Raw genomic sequence first — 15692 nt, 5'->3', positions numbered from 1 at the left:
TAATCATCCAGGTAAGTAAATCCCAAAAGGTTGATTCTGTTCATCTGGACATTTTCAGTTAGAGAAACGTTTCGTCACTCATCCAAGTGACTTCTTCAGTCTCAGCTGACTGCAGGTTTCCCCAACCTTATAAACACATGTGAGTGAAGTTGGCCCCCCCTACCTTCTTCAAATCGAACAAAATTGATGTCAAACATTTGTCCTGCAAATTATTTTGTTTGTGCAGGTTATGTTTCCCTAATTTTATAAACAGTACATGTACAGTGAGAGAGAGATGTTACATCTGTCTTCACTTGCATCCCAGTTATAGAAGTGTTGGAGGTAGTTCATAAGAGATTACAGGATCACCCCAACCTCAGCAACAGGACCAGTCTCAGCACTGATCAGTTGTGTTTGCTTTTGGAATTGTGTCTTAATTCCACCTATTTTGCATAAGGGTCAGTACAGGCAGAAACCTAGGTGTGCCATGGGTTGCCACAGGCCCCTGGTCAAAGTCACCAAACCAGTTCGTAAGCAGGTACAGGTGTGGCCAGAAGGGTCCTCAGAGGCACTGCAAGACTGCTTTTCCACCACAGGCCGCCACACACGACAACACCACAGACTTTCAGGAATATACAGAAACTGTCACTGCCTACATCCCAAAATGCATTGATGATATCACAGAGACCAGGACTATCACTGTCCGGGCCAATCAGAAACCATGGCTCACAGGTCAGGTTTAAATGCTCCTAAGGTTGAAAAATGCAAGCCTTCAGAGCCGGGAATTAGGTGAGCCTAAGAACAGCAATAGCTAACCTGTCACGTGACATCAACTACAGCAAAGCTTCAGCGACAGCAGAAATACTTGGAGGCAGTGGCAAGGAATACAAACCATCACAGACTACAAGCCCACTCTACAGACCGTGGTGACACAATCCCCAGACAGTGTGTGGAGATCCCTTGCCAAAATCAATACACTCAAAGCTCCAGATCCTGATAACATCCTTGGACGAGCACTGACGGACTATGCTGTGGAACTCACAAATGTCTTCACAGACATCTTTAACACATCACTAGGGTCAGGCCGTCGTTCCCACATGCCTCAAAGCCTCCACCATCATTACTGTACCCACGAAGTCATCTATCTCCTGCTTTAAGGACTACCGTCCTGTCAAACTCACCTCCATCATTATTAAGTTAAGTGCTTTGAACGGTTAATTACCACTTTCCCCCAACCTGGATCCATTTGAGTTCCCATCTTGGTCAAAACGCTCAACTGATGATGGAATTTCAACTGCCCCTCACTCAGCCCTCACACATCTGAACACTAGAGACTCATATGTCAGAGTGCTGTTCATAGACTTCAGTTCAGCCTTCAGCATCATCATTCCCCAGCAACTCATTCACAAACTGGATCTGCTGGGGATCAGCACCTTGCTGTTTAACGGGCTGCTAGGTTTCTTGACAGGAAGACAGCACACAGTACGGGTCGGCAGCAACACCTCCAGCCCAAGAACACTAAATACGGGGGCTCCCTAGGGATGTGTGTTGAGCCCCCTTCTCTTCACTCTGCTGACCCACGATGAGATCTACTACAGGGGTGAAGTTAACCATCTGGCAGAGTGGTACAGCAACAACAACCTGTCCCTGAATGTGGAGAAGACCAACAGCAACTCTACTTCCTCTGCAAACTGAGAAGCACAAGAGATTCAACCCCCATTATGAGCACCTTTTACAGAGGCACAGTTGAGAGTATCGTCACCAGCTGCATCACTGTGTGGTATGACTCCTGCACTGGGTTCTGCAGGAAAAAATGACAACGGGTAGTGAGAGCAGCCGAGAGCATTGTGGGGACCTCTCTTGCCTCCCTCCCCAGGAGATCTACTGCACCTGCCTCATCTGGAAGGTCCTCTCCATTACAGGTGACTCCACTCATCCCTTCAACAGCATCTTCAGTTTGCTGCCATCAGGAAGGATACTGAAGAGCCTCCGGGCCAGAACACGCAGACTGAGAGACAGCTTCGTCCATTGGGCTGTCAGGATGCTGACCATCTCTGAATCGAGAAGGGGGGCCCAAGGGTACATCTTTTGCCATCTTAAAATGCTGTGATTGTAGCCAATCCCCACTTTCTGTGAATGGTACTCATGGCCATTGATCAGTAGGCTTTGATTAGTTGTCATTGATCAATGGTCATAAGAATTTGCATACTAACAATCATGGAACTAACCCCCCAACACATTGTTCATTCAGTGGCGCTAGTTTCCTTCACTATGCAAATGTACTGTTTATAAGGTTGGGGAAACCTGCAGTCAGCTGAGACTGAAGAAGTCACTTGGATGAGTGACGAAACGTTTCTCTAACCGAAAATGTCCAGATGAACAGAATCAACCTTTTGGGATTTACTTACAGTACCTGGATGATTAAGCACGCATCCAGACGTTATTTTATTAATATTTTTAAAATGATCGCGGCACACACAAAATGTTTTGCAGCACAAACCAGCACAAACATAGCACAACTGATTGAGATCAATTTTGTTTGATTCCATTAATGTGGGGGGGGGGGGGGGGGCTGGTTGACCTCTGATGACCTTTAGAAATTTTTATTAATATCTTTAAAATGATAGCAGCACAAACGAAACTTTTTGTAGCACAAACGTAGCACAAACGTTTGACATCAATCTTGTTTGATTTGGGTAATGTAGGGGGGCTGGTTGACTTTTTGACCTTTACATTTTCATTAATATCTTTAAAACAAGCAGCACAAACAACAATTTTAGCAGCACAAACCAGCACAAACGTAGCACAGTTGATTGACACCCATTTTGTTTGACTTAATTAATGTGGGGGGGGGGCTGGTTGACCTCTGATGACCTCTAGAAAATTTTATTAATATCTTTAAAATGATAGTAGCACAAACAAAATTTTTTGCAGCACAAACCAGCACAAACGTAGCACAAACGTTTGATACCACTTTTGTTGGATTTGAAGAAGGTGGGGGGGCCAACTTCACTTACATAGCTGCTAGTCGATGAGAGACATCCACAATGGCTAACCAAAGGCCAGACAGTCCCGATCCTCAAGGACCCTAGAAGGGACTGGTCCCATCCAACTACCAATCAATAACCTGCCGTGATACCACGTGGAAGCTCCTGTCAGACATCATAGCGACCAAGACGAACAAGCACATGAGTCAATACATGAGTAGGGCACAGAAAAGGATTGGCAAAAATACCAGAGGTGCAAAACACCAGCTACAGGTAGACCGAGCAATTAGCCAAGGCTGCAAGACCAGGCTGACCAACCTGTACTCTGTCTGTATGGATTACAGAAAGGCCTTACGACTCAGTGCCCCTGGAATGCCTAGACCTATACAAGAACAACAGGACCCTAAGAGCCTTCATCAGGAACTCAATGGGGATGTGGCGTACAACACTAGAGGCCAACTTCAAGCCCATAGCACCAGTTCCCATCAAGTGTGGGATCCACCAAGGAGATGCTCTGTACCCACTGCTGTTCTGCATTGGCCTGAAGCCCCTCAGTGAGATCATTGGCAAGACTGGCTACGGATACTGACTACTACCTGCCACCCACTGTACATAGATGACATCAAGCTGTATACCATTGTGTCACAGAAATGACACTGTAATGTCATTTGGACTGGAGGAGTGTAGTCAGTGGTAACAAAGAGAGGGAAAGTAGTGGGAACTAAAGGGATCAAACTACCACTAAGCGACATTGCAGACATAGACAACAGTTACAAGGCAAATGGGAACCATGAAGAGGCTGCTAGAAAAACGGTAACCAACAAGTAGCTGCAGAGGGTCAGGCAAGTCCTGAATAGTCAGCTGAACGGTAAGAACAAGATCCAGACTATCAACACCTACTTCCTGCTCGTTATCAGATACCCTGCTGGGATAATAAGTGTGTGTGTGTGTATACACACACACACACACACACACACACACACACGTAGGAAAATATTTAGTATACACATCCAGAAATGCATACACTATTATATATTGTACATATATTTATTAGTTTCAGGTTGGCCATTCTTGTATTTTGCTCGTTTGTGTTGTTGTGTTTGCACATCTCTGTTGCTTGTGGGGCTCGCACACAAGAATTTCACTCGCATGTGCTGTGCCAGTGTGCCTGCACATGTGATGTGACAATAAAAGTGATTTGATTTGATTTGATTTGAGATGGCCAAAGGAGGAGATAAAAGCCACTGACATCAAGACAAGAAAGCTCCTGACCATGCATGGAGGGTTTCACACCAAATGCAGCACCCTTAGGCTGTACATTAAGCAGAAGGAACAAGGCCAGGAACTGGTGAGTGTCAGCACCACAGTCCAGGATGAGGCAAAAAAAAAAATGAGTACATCGGGAGAATGGCCCCAACTGACAACGTGCTCATTGAATACCTCAGGCAACAGAAACCAAAAAAGATGAGGAAGAGGAGGAAAATCCTGTAAGGACAAGGCACTGCACGGTATGTACAATTGGCAGATCAAGGAGATTGCTGACATCCAGAAATCCTACCAGTGGCTGGACAAAGCTAGACTAAAGACAGCACAGAGGCACCAGTTATCGCCACACAGGAACAAGCTCTGAGCACAAGAGCCATAGAAGCTGGGGTATACCACACCAGGCAACACTAGGGATGGGTATTGATAAGATTTTCATGATTCCGATTCCATTTTCGATTCTGTTTAACGATTCGATTCTATATCGATTCTCTTATCGATTCTTTTTAAAAAAGGAGAACACTAAGTTTGATTAGCTTAGAACTTTGTTTTATATCTTCTCTTTGAGAGTAACATGGCCTTACAAACCCAACAGTGAGATCTTAAGAGATCTGCAGCCTACAGCTCTTCAATGGGGTGTCACAGGGACCCCGGGAAAAAAAATTGTAAATGTAAAATAATAAAATGAATATTCTTCTGTAGCAATAACAAAGTATAACATAAATGATTCTATAGCAATTACACAAGAATATCCAGTAATGTCCCTGCCTACAATTAAACACATTCACTTACCGAAAATCGGGGGCATCTGCTGTGGCAAACGGGTGCAAGCCTTTGACCACAAACTGCTCGGTGACATTCGTCTATCCTGGCTTGAAAGGAGACGCTACCGGTAGACTGCAGCGAGAATTGCCAGCGTCTGAGCCAGACTCTCTCTCATCATGGTCACCTAAATGCACAGTAATGGCAGGTTTTGTAATAAGGCAGATCGCGCTCATAATATGCACTGTTAGTTGATTATTTACCTGCCGCATTAACGGGAGAGGACGTGCAAACGTTACCGCTGCTGCTGGGTTGAGATTCACGAGTCCGGAGCTGAATTAAAAACACGACATTCATTTAAGGTCATCGTGTGTTTTGTGAGCAAATGGTTTTGCATATTCGTAGTGTTTCCTCCCTTAAATGAAATATCTACTTTTCAAGTATTGCAAGTTGCACTGTTGTCATCCGCTCTTGTAAAGTATAACCAAACTTTTGAGCGTTTCAGCCAACGCAACGTGGTGACGTCATTCGGGACGACTGCAGTGGCGGTCCTAGTCTGTTTGGTGCCCTGGGCGAACACTCCCTCTCTAACATAATGTATTGTTTGGAGTTTAGTCTGTTACTGTTGCTATTTTTACCATTTCTTCTTGGAGCAACTGTAACCCACATTATTTCCTTAGGGATTAATAAAGTATTCTGATTCTGATTGTTTCAGGATGACCTGCCATTATCCAATGACACATCTGCTTATCTGCATCTTTTGCTCGTTTCTCCTCCTCTTCTTTTCTATTTTTTCTAAACTGAGCACCTGATGGTTTTGAACTTTTCTTGTCCATCTTCCATTGGTTTTAATTTTGCACTCCAGTATGAACACCCATCCTTCATCCCGAGGATCACCACAACATAATCACACCTACACCTTAGTTCACAGATTCACTTTGTCTAGGGTGCATTTCTGAGATTTCACACAACCCAGGATTCAAATCATGAATCCATAATGGGCTTGGATTTACATCATTATGAATGAAATGTGCTCTATTTGGAAGCAGCAGGGCCCCCTCCCCTTTCGATGGGTTGTGTGTGAGACTTTAAATCATCAAACTTTAAAATTTAAATTGTTATTGATCCCTTTACCCCGAGTCCTAAAGTGTATATTTGTTTTCTTACTCTTCTTATATATATTGTTTGTTTACTTGCACTGCTCTAACTGGAGCCTCGTCGTCTCGTCTCTCCATATACTGGACTGTATGTAGCGGAGATGACAATTAAGTTTACTTTGACTTCAGCAGCGAGCAGGCGCACCGAGGGCTCTTGTGCTCACCTTTCCTGTATAGAATTTTGGAAAAACATCAGTGCAAATTATAAGTCTGTATCATGATGTCTGGTGTTTTTGTTGGTTTGTTTTTATTTTGTTTTATTTTGCGAGTTGGTTATTAGATGCCGCTCCAGCCGGTCAGAGAATCCCCCGCCGTCCTGCCCTCTCCTCTCTGCGCCGCAAGCAGCAGGCGCACCTCGCAAACGGAGGGCGCCCTTACTCTCAGCAAATGGGCGATAGAAAACCGATTGGTGCCTATGCCATTCCCAATATGCGCTGGCTGACATTGGGGCAGCATGAGTACGAGCATTTTTTTTTTTTTTTTTTGCCAATGCCAATGCCCGTGATCCCACCCCCCACCATGATGCCGCCCCGGGCAACCGCCTGTGTCGCCCGTATCTAAAACCGCTACTGGGCAACTGGAATCGACAAGGGAATCATTTACAAAAACGGCAAACAATTCCAGGGAATTGAAACAGTGGGAACCGGTTCTCAACAAGAACCGGGTTTCGATACCCATCCCTAGGCAACACCCTAGGTGTCACTGTTCTGGGTCCTTGTGACCCAGCAGTTTTGAGTCTTTTGTATTTTATATTATGGTTTCTGTTAGGAAATAAATATATGTTCTTAGTGCTTATTTTCTGATTATATTGTTTTATGTAGGCCAGTATACTAAAGCAGGCCATCTTTCAATCATACAGTATGTGAAAGGTCATAGATTGCTGAGTGAGACAGGAAACTGTGCAGAACGCTTTGTGCAGAGCTGCAAAGGAACAGGATGCAGACAGAAAAGAGGAAGTAGGCAGAGTGAAGCGCAGAAGTTGTTTTGATCGAAACTGTGTGTGACGTATAACTGACTATGTTATACACATCCAGCTTAATGCTTCAGATCTGCAAGTGGCTTAGCCTCGTGCACATCCCTTTCCGGAAAGTAATGATTGAATAAAATAATTATAAATACTTTGCATACTCTCACTCCGCATTTTCTCTGTCCAGTAAAAGAATAAAAAGAAGAGGATTCAATACTTCTGTTCTGAGTTCTTTGTTGTGCTGTTTTGATCATTATAGATAGTATTATTACGCTAGGTTTGATTATGGCTATTATCTACATTATAGAAAGTAACAAAAATAAAGAAAACACATTAAATGAAGTGTGTCCAAACCTGGCTGGTAGTATATATTTTAGAGCTGAAATTAGCTAAAATGAGAAAACCACACAGAATTATGTAATGATGATATGATAATGATTTTCACTCCATCTATTCTTGATGTTAATGAATTCAGCGGTAAAATAAAAACTTAAATTCAGCAGATTGATGTTTTTTCTGCAGCACTTATCTTGTCTTATTAGCATCAATTGTACTCATCTATGAGTCTTTATGATCTGAGGCACCATTTCATCTGTAAAACATGCTCCATCAATCCAATAGTGCATATGCTCAATTTTTTTCTTCCTTCTCCTTTGTGTATGCTTTGTTCTTGTATGTCAGTGCTGTTTGTTTCCCACCTAAGAAGCCAGTCCATTTGGGAGTAATGGGAGACAAGGACATGCAATGTTTGTCACTTATGTCAACCATACTTCACAATTTGGTTTGGATCACAGTTTTTTTCCTGGAATAAGTCTCGGCACAAGCTTTCATTACTCAAATTCTGACCAAGGATCTCCCTTTAGTTAGCCATCTTACTTCTGTGTGTAAGAGAAAGCATTTGTGCTTTGCATCCATCTCATCACAAAGCCGCTTGAATAGACCTGAGTTTAGGGCATTCGCTTTGATGTAGTTAATGACTTTAATGACACTGTTTATTGTGTTTTTAGGTTCAAGTAACATTTTTTGGATAATCACAATTTCCCTGTAAATGACAGTGCATAGACTTGCAGTCAAGTGCAAACTCCACTCAGCTCTCTGTGTATATGCAGACCAAGAGAAACCAATCCAGTTTTTCTGATATGTAACCATTCAGAATTTTGAATAGTTCTACACCACTGGTTTTGCTTGGTAGTGACAGCGCAAAAAAAAATGTTGTCATGCACACATATATCTTTCACATACAAGTAGTATTAGCCGTCAATTTCAGTAGACTCATTAACCTGAATTATGTACCTCTTCAACAACTGTGTCTTAGTGTCCCCTGCTATATCTTCAATTTGCCTGGTGATGGTATGAGCCAAAGGTGGAACCTACGTATTTTTTTCCTTTTTTTAACAGCAGTCTCTCCTAGAAAGTTGAATCGTGACCTCGATTTGTAGGGTGCTCCCTTACACTCTTAAGAAACGTGAGATGACTGATGGGAATCATCACTTATATGCTGCTTAATTCAATTGAAAGGATGCAAATAGATTGACTTGTTGCTGTTTTTTTTGTATGTAGTCTGTCAGGCTGTCTGATCGCAGAGGAAGGCTGTACTTGTTTGGCATCAGCTCTGAGTGCCAACCCTTCCCATCTGAGAGAGCTGGACCTGAGCTACAATCAACCAGGGGGCTCAGGAATGGAGCTGCTGTCAGCTGGTCTGAGGGATTTAGGCTGGAGACTGGACACTCTCAGGTATGGATCTGTGCTCTTTTTCAGTCCAGTTTTATCCAACCACTGATAGGATTTCTGGATGTGCGAGGAAGTGTCTATCTGCCAGTGGTACATATCGTGCAGGGGCCTCTCCTTACATGATGGTTCCTCCTCTTGCTTCTCTTTCTTGGGTTTCTGCTGCATGAAATATTCACTGGGCATTGGGTTGTCATGGCCATCATTCTCTTGTATGTATTTACCATCTCTTGACTCAGTGGTTTTAGCTAATTATAGGCTAAACTCCAGCCTTCCTTTCATATCAAAAATTCTTGAAAGAGTAGCTGTCAAGTCCTCTGGAGAGGAAGGTCTTATTTGAAGAGTTTTAGTCAGCTTTCATAGAAACCGCTTTAGTGAAGGTTAGAAATGATCTTTCTGAACTTGAATTAAAAGCCAAAGTGAAAAAGTGAGCATTAAGATGTGATTTAAAAGACTGAATAGACTTTGAAGTCAAATATCCTCTGGCAGATTATTCCAGTGTCTGAGTGATACTACTGTAAATGCCAGATCTCCTCTATGCTTCAATTGAGACCTTGGTTGTACTAAGAACATCTGGTTAGACAATATCAGTGCTTTTTTGGGGTCATCCATGTTGAGGAGTTGGCTTAAATAACTGGGTGCCATATTATTTGTAACTTTAAAAGTAAGTAAACTAATATTAAAATTAATATGATATTTGACATGGAGCCAGAACTAAAGTGATGTGTGCATTCTAACACCCGATAAAGACGTGCAGCAGCATTTTGGACTAACTGTGAGCAATGAAGAGAAATAGAGAGAATCTCAGTAATCCAGACTAGAAGTGATGAAGGCATGAATTTGTGTTTCTTGATCTCTTCGAGAAAGATAAGGCTTTGATTGGCAATTTCGCGTAACCTGGTTTTCACTACAGTGGATGCTTGCTTCTCTAATTTAAAATAGTTATCTAAAACACTCCGAGATTCCTTATAGTGTGAGAAAGATGAGAAGTAAGCAGACCGAGGGTATCAGTTAACTTATCCAAAGGGACTTGACTTCCAATAACCTTAACTTCAGGCCCCCAGGAGGCATCCTTCTCTAGATCATCTCTAGATGAGGCATCCTTCTCTAGATCAGCAGCGGCTCTACTCTTAGCATTTCTCAAATGGCTGAGCTTCTCACCCACTTGGCTAAGCCTAGAAGCCTAGAATTTCTGTCCATAAAAATTATGAACAGAATTGATGACAAAGGGAAGCTCTGGCGAAGTCCACCACCCACCAAGAACAAGTCCAACTTATTGCCGGCTATGCAGACCAAGATCTTACAGTGGTGTATAAGGATTCTGGCCCGTAGTGATGGGCCAGACACCCCATATTCCCGGAGCACCTCCCACAGGACCCACCAAGGGACATGGTCGAATACCTTCTTCAAGTTCTCTAAACTCCTATGTACCCTAAAGTATTCTTGAGATGATGAAGAGCTGATCCAGTGTTCCACGACCAGGACGAAAACTGCATTGTTCCTCCTGTATCCGAGGTTCAACTAACGGACGGACTCTCCTCACCAGCACCCTGGCATTGACCTTCCCAAAGAGTTTCATAACCAGCTTGTTTGGTTAGTTGTGACTTACAGCTAATGTTAACAGTGGCGTGTCTAGAAAACTTTTGTTGGGGGGGGGCAGGTAGGGGCACAGATTTGGAAAGGTGGCAGATGTTATTGGCAGATAATGCTAAAAACAATTCTACCAACTGTTAACCATAATTCAATAACCCTATAAACCTAATAACCAAATGCGCTTTTAACTCTTATTAGAAAGAGATTTTAACCACTACGGTGCAAAGTTTTTAGATACTGCATTGATAAAGTACAAGAGATACAATCAGTCAGTGTTTATTCAGCAGATAAGGACATCAATATTTGCATAGTATTTTTACTGACATGTAGTGCACATATGTTTTGGGCAAAAACATTTTTAACATACAATTGGCAAATTAGCCAATGCAAAACCAATGCCTATTAAAAAAAGAAGATAATCTTCTCACAAACTGGTGTTTGATTTTGAAACAGGAAAAAAGTGGGGAAACAAATGAAAAGACTAACATTTGAATGAAACCTGAAAGCAAGTAAATACTTTCTATGCTGCCTTATGGTAAACTTTGGTAATATTGATCAAGAACAACACTGGCTGATGATGAAATACAGTCAGCTGGCATGGTGACACTGCCAGTATTAACCTGCAGTGCTGGACTGGGACAGAAAATTGGGCATTTTGACTACAGACCGGCCCACCAGGTATTAAAGCCATAAAGTCTTTGAATGAAAACTATGGGCTCAAAATGTGGTCATAAATATTTTGTACTTGTAAATCAGTTTTGTATGTGTAAAAAGAATATGTGTGTGTGTGTGTGTGTGTGTAAAAAAGATTTGTGTGTGTAAAAAAGATTTGTGTGTGGACTTAGCCAAAAAAAACCCCTGCAAGTTACAAGTACGAATCTTGACCCTATTTTTCTTCCTCTCATCTGATTGGTCAATGTCATGTCAATCACAAATGTAACAATCCAATCAGAGAACAGATGGGTTTGGCTGTCGGAGGGGCACTTTTTTTGAACATAACTTTCGCCGAAAAAATGTTTTCTGCGGTGCCGTCTTTCGTGCTTGGCTCTCCTACCTTTGCTAACATGATGCTCATAGTGCAGAAGCCGGTGCTACATTTACTTAAAATTTAGTTTTTTCTCTTTAGGGCCTTTATGAGCCTATACTGGTGGTTTTTAAAGTCATTTTTGGCTTTTCTGTATAGTTTCTGGCATGCTTAGAACTCAAATTTCACTGTGGAAATAGTCTATGTTGATGCACAAGCTGTTTTTTGTTGTTGATAAGCTCTGGTGGACAGCAAATGCAGGCCAGTTTCCTCCCCAGCTTAACATAAGAGGAATATTAAGATAATGAAGGTCAGAGTTTGAATCATTCATATTTCATTCAATACAGCTGTGTACAGGCAGATACAGGATCAATCCAACTTATCAGCAGTTTTATCCACATATGGATTGAAGTGTATTTGTGAAAATGTTGGACTGTTCCTTTATCAATGTCTAACAGTATGTATATGAGAGCCATGTAATGTCCATGTATGCATGCTGACTGTGCTGCTCTGACCCCCCTCCTCCTTTCAGGGTGGAGCCTGCTGGAGTCCGATGGTTGACACCAGGTCTGAGGAAGTGTAAGTGTGTTTTTAATGGGATTCATGAAAACAAAGCAGCACACATTCAACCATCTTCATCATGTCAGGAGTCATCATCAAAGTGTCAATCAATGAACAGATGATGGATCAATAACTGCAGCTGGATTGTGTTTGTTCTCTCCATCAGATTCCTGCCAACTCACAATCGACACAAACACAGTGAACACAAACCTCCAACTGTCTGACAACAACAGGAAGGTGACACATGTGCAGGAGGTTCAGTCATATCCTGATCATCCAGACAGATTTGATGGCTGTCACCAGCTGCTGTGTAGAACTGGTCTGACTGGTCGCTGTTACTGGGAGGTCGAGTGGAGAGGAAGAGTTTTTATATCAGTGAGTTACAGAAGAATTGGATGGAAAGGAGACAATGATTACTGTGCGTTTGGATGGAATGATCAGTCCTGGAGTCTTTCATGCTATGATGGTCGTCCTGATTCCGTCTATCATAACCAGACATCAGAATCCGTCTCCTCCTCCTCCTCCTCTGTCTCTAACAGAGCAGCAGTGTATGTGGACTTTCCTGCTGGCACTCTGTCCTTCTACAGAGTCTCCTCTGACACTCTGATCCACCTCCACACCTTCAACACCACATTCACTGAACCTCTTTATCCTGGGTTTGGACTGTGGTTTGGTTCCTCAGTGACACTGTGCTGAGTTGAGTGTAAAGAGTGTCTCCCTGTTAGAGAAACACTCCAAGGAACTGAGAATCGAGATCTTGAAAGCAAAACAGAGCTACAAAAACCTTCTTGAAAGCAAATTTGCTGCAAAAATTTTTGGGTCTGCCTGGACTTGTATGAAAACCATAGCAGGGTTTCAAAATCCCCAGAGCAGCAGTCAGATCATTTTAGATGGTTTTAATTCAGACAGAGATTTTGCAAATGCTTTAAATATGTTTTATGCTCGTTTTAGTTCTTCTGATTTTAGCGAGGATATTTTGGAAGTGAAACAGAAACTGAGAGATACTCAGCACTTTATCATTGACCTCAGCGATGTTAAAAAGGCCTTTCATACAGTCAATGTGAACAAGAGCCAGGGTCCTGATAATATTAGTGGCCGCCTAATTTAATCTTGTGCTGATGAACTCAGTCCTATATTTCAGGCTATTTTTGATAAATCCTTGCAAACACAACATGTGCCCTCTCTTTGCAAAGAAGCAGTCGTGGTTCCTGTCCCTAAATCTAAACGACTTCAGGCCTGTTGCCTCACTTCAGTTGTCATGAAAGTCTTTGAAAAAATCCTCAGAAATGTGATTATGAAGAGACTGAAGGTCAGCTGGATCCAATGCAGTTTGCATACAGGCCCAACAGAGGAGTGGAGGACGCACTTTTGACTTTACTAAATCTGATTCTTAAACATGTAGAGAGTAAAGGGACTTTTGCAAGACTTCTTTTCATTGATTTTTCTTCGGCTTGTAATACAATACAGCCCCATATTTTAATTAAAATACTTTTTAGAACAGTTTGAAATCAGGAAAAACCTGGTGGGCTGGATTTTAGATTTTCTAAGTGACAGGTCACGAAGAGTGAGAATAAATGGGGTTCTGTCTGACCCAGTGTTCTCCTCCACAGGTTCTCCCCAAGGCTGCGTCCTATCGCCCTTATTATTCACTCTCTATACAAACATGTGTCAGGGCAGACATGAAAACAGGGTCATTATTAAATATGCAGATGACTCTGTTATTGTCAGCTTACTGAAAGAGGGTGAAACTAACCACGGCCCAGTCATTGATGACTTTGTTCAGTGGTGTGAGGAGTCTTATCTCCAGCTGAACATATCTAAAACAAAAGATATGGTTGTTGATTTTAGGAAACAACAAAATGGGCACGGAGTCACTTTAATTAAAGGTCAGAAAATAGAGCAAGTACAATCATATAAATATCTTTGGACCATAATCAATGAAAAACTGAACTTTGATCAAAATTGCAAATCAGTTTGTAAAAAGGGTCACCAGCACCTTTATTGCCTTAGGAAACTTGCTCATTTCCACATTGACAAAAAATGTTAACTTTGTTTTCTCGTTCTTTTATCGAGTCTGTTTTATCCTTTTGTTTGGTGGCATGGTTCGGTCAGACCTCTGTCACAGAGAAAAACTCTCTGAATCAGATAGTGAGATGGTCCAGTCGTCTGATAGGTGAGCCACAGTCTTGTTTAGCCTCCCTGTACTCTAAGCAGGTACAGAGGATGGCTTTATCAATCCTTAAAAATGGTTCCCATCCTCTAAGGGGTGAATTTCAGCTTCTTCCCTCAGGACGGAGGTTTCTATTTCCGAGATGCAGGACAAAGCGTTATAAAAATAGCTTTGTCCCCGTTGCTGTCACTGAATTAAATAAGAACTGTTTTTGATTCGAAATATTAAAATTACTATATATGTGCCACAGTGAGGTTTATATCTGTACTAGGTATGTGTGTTTTTAAAGGGATGCCAAATGCTGTCATTTTTTCTGTAAAGCAAATTTACCTTGCCCATGGGTATAAATAAAGTTACCTTGACCATAATAGACCCATTTCTGTAATATACTTACATATCTATATTATTGCTAACATATACAGTGGGGCAAAAAAGTATTTAGTCAGCCACCGATTGTGCAAGTTCCCCCACCTAAAATGATGACAGAGGTCAGTAATTTGCACCAGAGGTACACTTCAACTGTGAGAGACAGAATGTGAAAAAAAAAAATCCATGAATTCACATGGTAGGATTTGTAAAGAATTTATTCGTTACATTGGTTACAAAACCAACATTCATTATTAAAGTCACGGAAAATCACGTGGGCATGTCATGTGGTCATTCGGTCTCAGGTGACTCTTTCGCGGTCAAATCTTCAAATTTAACACAAGCATTGTACACATCCGTAGACACATCCGTAAAGGCAACTTTACGTTTCTGGATCATATTGCATACATTTGTAAATCGTTTGAGGGATTTAACTCTGCATACAGGAGCCATAGAGCGAGAGTCAGGGTACACAGTGGGCAAGCCGACGGCAGGGCTAACAAAAGCACCTTTGTAGCTTTATAACGGAAAGACATGAATGTATGTCATGAAAACATTTTCTTTTTTCAGCGTTGGTGTTTTCTGTGAAATTTATACTTTTCTCCTTCATACATATGTCGACCTTCAAATAACGTATAATTAAATTCTTACATTCTTACCTGATACAGCCGAGATTCAAATTCAAAGAAACGCATCAAAATCGCTGCAACAATTTGCTAAAAAAACAAAACAAAACAAACAAACAAAAAAAAAAAAACCCACAAAAAAAAAGCATTGTAAATATATATTTTGTTCTGACAAAATGTCCGGTCAACTCTGCTGAGCTTAAATGGAATTTCCCGCTGGACTATGGAATAGTCCAAGTGGTAGCAGCTTTAATTTCCCGTTCAACCATAAATCGATGGTTTTTCAACGTGATTGTTGTCACCTTGTCAACTATAAATAGATCAACAATCAACGATGACAGAACAACAGTGAATCAATGTTATTTCAATGTCAGTGTCAGGTTTCATCAGTATTTCAATGTTGTTTCAACTTTGGTTTTGTGTTGACATTTCAATCCTGAGGATTCTGATGGTTCAGATGGAAAATCAACATCTGTTCAATGTCTCCTTGCTATCTGGGCCGTGCCTAC

At 41.7% G+C, this 15692-nt stretch overlaps 1 protein-coding gene across 4 annotated transcripts in view; it reads left to right on the top strand.

Annotated features, from left to right (window-relative positions):
• The window catches only part of LOC146634776 (protein NLRC3-like), a 239633-nt gene extending 226916 nt beyond the window's left edge, over window positions 1-12717 (top strand). For 3 of the 4 annotated variants that reach the window (XM_085378620.1, XM_085378614.1, XM_085378605.1), the window contains 3 exons: window positions 8676-8849; window positions 11993-12039; window positions 12188-12717. In XM_085378620.1, the coding sequence (XP_085234746.1) occupies window positions 8676-8849; window positions 11993-12039; window positions 12188-12717 (751 nt within the window). The remainder of the gene's footprint in view (window positions 1-8675; window positions 8850-11992; window positions 12040-12187) is intronic. The other variant, XM_085378610.1, reaches the window with a different exon arrangement.
• The last annotated feature ends 2975 nt before the right edge of the window (window positions 12718-15692 follow it).

This window comes from Diplotaxodon limnothrissa, linkage group LG3, assembly GCF_057381915.1.
Source record: "Diplotaxodon limnothrissa isolate DT_005_m linkage group LG3, D_limnothrissa_male_GT1.1, whole genome shotgun sequence".
Taxonomy (NCBI): Eukaryota; Metazoa; Chordata; class Actinopteri; order Cichliformes; family Cichlidae; genus Diplotaxodon; species Diplotaxodon limnothrissa.
The sequence above is the reverse complement of the archived record's forward strand: the minus strand, read 5'-3'. Positions and strand labels throughout refer to the sequence as shown.